This window comes from Salmo trutta, chromosome 29 (genome assembly GCF_901001165.1).
Source record: "Salmo trutta chromosome 29, fSalTru1.1, whole genome shotgun sequence".
Classification (NCBI taxonomy): domain Eukaryota; kingdom Metazoa; phylum Chordata; class Actinopteri; order Salmoniformes; family Salmonidae; genus Salmo; species Salmo trutta.
In genome coordinates, this window is record NC_042985.1 from 28412186 (window position 1) to 28419079 (window position 6894).

At 46.1% G+C, this 6894-nt stretch overlaps 1 protein-coding gene across 1 annotated transcript; it reads right to left on the reverse strand.

The window, feature by feature from the left end:
• Positions 1-343: 343 nt before the first annotated feature.
• Positions 344-6188, reverse strand: LOC115167305 (synaptotagmin-4). Its single transcript, XM_029721607.1, has 5 exons — positions 6038-6188; positions 3322-4346; positions 1695-1869; positions 1238-1404; positions 344-976 (listed from the first exon to the last, which is right to left on the reverse strand). Exons 1-5 carry the CDS (start codon positions 6057-6059, stop codon positions 827-829), a joined length of 1539 nt encoding a protein of 512 aa, XP_029577467.1. The 5' UTR covers positions 6060-6188; the 3' UTR covers positions 344-826.
• Positions 6189-6894: the final 706 nt, after the last annotated feature.

Genomic DNA, 6894 nt, shown 5'->3' on the forward strand with positions numbered 1-6894 from the left:
GCTGCTGCTCCAGTTTCAACTGTTCTGCCTGCGGCTACGGAACCCTGACCTGTTCACCGGACGTGCTTGTTGCACCCTCGACAATTACTATGATTATTATTATTTGACCATGCTGGTCATTTACGAACATTTTAACATCTTGACTATGTTCTGTTATAATATCCACCCGGCACAGCCAGAAGAGGACTGGCCACCCCTCATAGCCTGGTTCCTCTCTAGGTTTCTTCCTAGGTTTTTGGCCTTTCTCAGGAGTTTTTCCTAGGGAGTTTTTCCCAGCCACCGTGCTTCTTTCACATGCATTGCTTGCTGTTTGGGGTTTTAGGCTGGGTTTCTGTACAGCACTTTGAGATTTCAGCTGATGTACGAAGGGCTATATAAATAAATTTGATTTGATTTGATTTGATTATCTTTCTCCAAGCTCATCCCCCAGCTTTTTTACCAAAACACAGGTGGGGCAGCCGCTTTGCTGTAGTTTCAATTAAGGATTCCAGCTTTAAAGATGTGTGGGACTGACCGATTTTTCTCTATGATACAAACAGCACCAACATATAACACAAATCCATGCAACTGGTATCATACAGCAGTAGTGGCAGTCCATCCTGTGGCCTGTATCTCACTGTTAGGGCAGTGTGGAACAGTAAGTATCAGATACTATACGTCTAAATGCAATGACATCACAATATGTTTACAGGTACCACCACCAATAGTCCATTTGCTGTCCGTCCTTTGTGCGTGTCCCATTAGTCTGGCAAGCCCTCTATCCCCTGTCCTCTCTCCAGCAACGTTGTGACCCTCCTGACACCTCCATAAGGTCAGCTATAAAGTCTTAAACGACTTCTGGTGTGATGGGGTGCCAGTGCGCTGTCTCCACCTGTCCCTGGCTGCACATGTCCCTCCAGTGTTCCTGTCCTGCCTCTGGGGCCTCGCAGCCAATCAACACACGGCCCAGCATGCTGCTCTTCGTGTAGAGCCGCCCCTGTTGGAGAGATAGACGTTTCATTGGTTGCTCTCTGACCATATACTGTACAGTGAAGTGAGGTCTGAGACATTTCTTTTGTAGAAAAATAACATTCAGATAGTTGTAAGATGCAAATGCACAGAAGATACATTTGATGGAAGACTTGTAACATAATTGAGGATGTAATAAAAACTGTGGACAAACAGGTTATTACATTATCTGTTATTACATTATCCATGGTTGCACTCTCCTAATTCTTCACCACTGATTCATTCCTACCTGCATGATGATGAACTCCAGACCAAGAGGCAGCTGAGCGATGTCACCAACAGGCAGGTCAAAGAGAAAGGGAGCGTTCCACACAGCGTTGTGTCCTCCCGCTCCTTTGGTCTCCTTCGTACTGATCACCTTCCCATCCTGACGGAGGTTGATGACGACATAGTGATCTGTAGGGACATGAGAGAGAGAAAAAAAAGGCCCATCGGTATCTGTAATCTCATAAGGAGCTCAATCAGGGCGGCAGGGGCCTGGTAATATGACTGTGACTAAAGCTGAGCCTGGATATGGGATTGTGAGGTCGAGGCCTTGACTGGGGTGGTTCTACATAATGGCTCAGTGGCTTAAAGCATAGTGCTGGCAACACCAGAGTTGTGGTATTGATTCCTGCATGTGTATCACTGTCAATGTCGACAGTTCTGTATGTTGCTTGGGATGAAAGATAATGGACATATCATACCTGCTGCTCCTGGCATCCGGGAGAGTTTGGCCAGGTTCTCAGCCTTGCGCACCATCACCTTGATGCGGTGGGCCAGTGTCTGGTACTGCAGCAGAATGAAGAGCTGACCCAGGGCCCGTGGAGCAGCACAGAGCGAACTCTTCCTACGACCCAACGTCTCCTGGGAACTCATACTCTGGGAGGGGAGAGGCTGAGTTAAGAACAAGAAGAGACGAACACATTGTGTTGTTGTTGTGTTGTTTTATTAAGCACGTGCTTTCTTTGTGTCCTGAGGTAACTGAAGTAGGAAACACAGGGTAAAAAGAACGACATGTTGTTGCCGCTAAATGATCATCCATAATGAATCTCATTAGTTGATTATTTACAGCCGACAGCACCCTGGGCCCAGACCTAGTGAGCATGCAGCTGTGAGCCTGCCTGTGTTTGTGAGACCAGTGGAGTCTAATGGGAGATCACCCAACAAGGGAGATTCACTTCACTTGCTCTGTCTCTCAGTCAGTAGTCATTATGCCCAAGAGACCCAAATCTGTGTCACTCAACTCAACACAGCATTTTCAACAACAACAAAAATTCCACAACCACACACTAGCATATTCATCCAATTCCAATCATTGTATTGACTGCCTCTGTCTGTATCTCTGTGACTCAGCCAGGACAAGGGCCACCGATGTCCCCTCAGACTAAAGCATGACATTGCAGAGTCAAATGCTGAGTGGGCTGACGAACCCATTGATTCCGGACGTCACAAACTAAAGTTGGTGAGGGTACATTACCTTGGTCCCTTGGTACTCTGCAACAGCTCCAAACCCTGCCACGTCAGACCCTGGCCTCCCAAATGATGTCAACAATAGTGTTATAATGCTAACGGATTACAGTAATATGGTGACTTAGATCTGATCTCATTGCACCACCACAGTACCATTAGAGATCACAACAACATCATCACACCACCTATCAGCTACCATCTCTCTGCTTCTATTCGTTTTCTCATTGGGTGATAACTCATTGAGCTTCATACACGTGAAGTTTCCCACATTCACATGTGCAGTATGCATGACATCGCTCTGAGCCTTGTAGCTGCCACCCAGCCTCACGGAGAGATCCACGGAGAGATCCACTGATAAGACATGGTGTCTACATAATGTCCATTCATACATCACCATGCCCACTCAGCCCAGCACCTGAGGCCTAGCTCTGAACCCTCTCACCCACATCCTCGCCAGCTCAGGCTGTCAGTAATGCCTTCTGGCACAGCCGCCACAGAGGACACGGCACACTGCTCACTGCACTCCACGTTTGCTCTCCAGTCACAAACTACAATGTCACCATGTCCAACAACAGTGGAAAAACTGCTAACGGCCGCTGGCCCAGACCTTATTCTGATTAGATTAGCCTGACACATTCCCTCATAGATAAAACATGATATGGGTTATTCATAGCCCCAGCGTGTGTAGTTTTGCTGTGCGTAAAGTTTACTGAAAAGAGGTCTAAGATGGTGGGGAAATGTTTTGATAGTGATTGTGAGGGTATAGTGCCCATAGAACTAGAATGACTATATATCTATCTATGTTGTTCTATTTCTATGATAGTGCCCTAGGCTTGTAAAATGACAGGCATAACGTGTTACCTTTTTCAGCCTACTCCTGGTGGGGGTGAGCTCCCTGGTGTAGGTGACAGTTGTGTCGGGCTCCCAGTCCATCTCCCCACAAGGCATCTCCAGCTCCCCCAGCGCTGTCTCTCTCAGGCCTGAGAAGTCCCTGCTGAACACAGCCAGCCGGAGGGTGCAGGCGCGGAGCTCTTCCACAGAGCCCACCTGTAGCACAAGGCTCTGGCACTGTATCTCTGGGCTGAGGCTGGGCCGCCGAGATGCCCCCTGCTGGGGTGAGGGGCAGAGCGGGGGCAGGCTGGCTCGTACAAACACCCCACTGCGCCGCCGTGCCGCCCCGGACAGGCCCATGATGTTGGTGGTCAGAGTGCCCCGTGCCAGGGAGAAGAGCAGCGAGAAGTGTAGGAGAGGAGCAGGCTTGGTGGGGATGGATATGGCGCTGGAGCTGGAGCCATACTGTGGCTGGGACAGCTCCCCCTGAGGGCCAGGAGGGTGCATGGCACTGCCAGGGCTGGTCAGGCGGCTCTGTTCGCTGTACAGGAAGTTGTCACCGTTCACGGAGCAGCGGCGTTCCAGCGCCCGACGGGTCTTGGAGACTAGGCTCAGTTTGGGGATGGAGGGCAGGGAGGCACGGCCATGGCCTGAAGGCTTGTAGTGGGAGGAGGAGGACACAACCGGGGTGCTGAGGCGACGCATGGGGAAGCAGGACCTGGGGGAGGACCTCAGCTCGGAGGAGGACGACCGGGGGCGAGGTTCAAAGGGCAGGGTGGTGAGGTCATTCTCAGAGGGGGAGGAGCTGCTATTGTGGGAGGGGAGGTCCAGGACATCCCCGTCTAGCTCTTCATACTGCTGCTTGATGGGTAAGGTGCCAGAGGAGGGGGTCAGGGTCACGGTGACCCGTTCACATGTGGCTGAGGAAGGGGACAGTGCAGCCTCTTTGTCCTCTGGTGGATGATACTTCCCTCTCCGCCAACACAGTAGACAGCCCAGCACCAGGCAGAAGCAGAACACTCCCAGACCCACTGCCAGCAGAATCTGCAGGTGGACTGGACACAGGAGGGGTTACGTTTCAGTTACATTAGTGACTAAAAAATGCAGAGAGCGAGAGAGAGGCCCCCATCAATTTGCTCCTATTAATTATGAATCACTGAACATAATTCTATTTAACTTATTTATTTGCCAATACAGCCTTAACTTATTACGTTTCTACACCCATCATCCATTATGAGATTAAACAGGAAATGGCTTTGGGTCCTAATTCTAACTAATTGTTCTCTTTTGGAAATGGGAATTATGGGCTTTGATTTAAACCAGAGCAGCAGACTGATCTGAATTCGGTGGAGTCACATTTCCTGCTTTCAACGAGGCTTAGTACATGTGTAGGAGGCGATATCAGCTCTCATCTCATCTCACTTGACTACAGATTTATAAGCAATGTAATTGGGACACCAAGGGATGGTACCCTATTACCTCTTTAGTGCACTACTTTTGACCAGGGCCCTAGTCAAAATCAATGCACTATAAAGAGAATAGGGTGCCATTTCAGACACCGAAAAGTAACTTGTCCTGTAACGTAAACACTTTGTGACAGACAGTCTCTGACTATGACTCATCCATCAGGCCCAATCTGTTTGATTGAGAATGAGAAGCTCAGAAAAAAATGGTCCTTTTCAAGGAGAATGTGAACCAGAGATCACCCTGATCATGACTCACCAGAGCATCTGGCCATTCAGAGACATTCAGAGACATTATCATGGCCAGACGGTGGATGGAAAAGGTGAAGGCTCTCTACTGTGGACAGTGAGCGATGATCCTTATCAGGAAAAATATTATTGCTTGGTGTAATTTATTGCCTAGGTCCATTTTAGTCATTGCTGAAACCCAGTCAGTGATAAGACAGCTACTAGCCAAATATAACAATTGTTATGCAGGCTCTGTTACCACAAATGAAATACAGTATGCTTCAAGCTGGTGTTATTAGACATTACAGGGTCAGGGAGGATGTTGTTTAGCCAGTAGACATACATCTCTGAAGTGAAAGCAATGACTCATATAAAGATCTGATCCAGCTAATTCCTATGCTAATATGACTACAAGGAAATCTATTGGTCTCTATGAATTCTAAAACAGAGACCAACAGATTTCCTGTGTCTCTTTGCATTACATGGGCTGCTAAACCACTACATGTCAAAAAGAGACAGAAAAAGCCCAAATAAAATCAATACTATTTAATACATTATTTTATATAGCAACATGTATGCATTTATAACCAGATGTATATAAACTACACTAGATCATTTCCACTAGTCATTTTTAGCTTACACAATCGAACTGATTTGAAATGGTTTTGTTAAACCATGATTTAAAATGGTTTTGTTAATTCTTAAATTAAATCCATTAAAAGGTGTACCACATCGTTACTGTATTAGACGTTATCTTCATGCTGTTGGTATTTCATGCTGTTTGTAACCTGTTGGTCCTCGATGTCTTCGTCAAATAATATTTACATTGCCACGTAAAAATGTGTTACTATTAGTATGCAAACTATGCACCACCTTAACAGAAGTTTAATTTAAAATAATAAATTAAGATCTGGTTTTCATAAAGTATTCAGCTTGTCATTTTTTCAACCTTGAGATGAAGACAAGCAAATTCACAATAGGACATAGCTCATATCAATTTAACTTGAATATCAAAGTGCAACAGAACTGACCAAAATTCTGATAACGTTTCTTACCTCCAAGAGCATATTGCGTCATTTTTCAGATTTTATTTTTATATTCCACCGTATCAATGTGAACGCGGTTTGAGAGTGAGATCCATTCCCGCTTTATCCTGCACACGCACTGGGAATTTCCTTAGCACAGTGGGTCTCCGCATTGACGTGACAGACCGGCCCTTTAAGCCAATCAGAGGGGTCGGTGACTAAACTTTTATTCCTATTCTATAGGTGGGAGTCGGTGGGAGGATATGCTGAACTAAAAAGTAAAACATTTCTGCTAATTAGCGTTGAATTTCTTATCGACAATATGACCTAATAAAAAATTTGCTTGATACAAACGAAGTTAGATAAAGTTATTAATTATGCAACATCTAACATTTTAAGACATCAATTCAATAATCATTAAATAGTGTAGCCTAATAAGAGAATACACACACATACAAACATACACACACTCTGTGTATGACTCACAGTGAAAGACCAAAGGCTGCGCCAAGAAAGCTGTCTTTCCTCAGATCTCACTTATCGTTGATTAAATGGTACAGGCATTTTGCCCACATGGTACCCATTACTTAGAAATTGGCACCTCCCATTATCTGCAACTACCTCTCCCTCTCTCTGTCCTGTGTCAACCCACTCCCCATTTCCCTCTCACATTCGACATGGATGCACACACACACACACACACACACACACACACACACACACACACACACACACACACACACACAGTATGATCCCCTTTCTAATGTATCTCCCCTTGTATAGGGAAAGACAGTGAGCAATATCTATATAGAGTATGCAGGCTCTTCGCTTTTGGCAGAAAATGCATCCTACTCCTCTTTGTGAAAAAGCTTCCCTGCCTCTTGAGA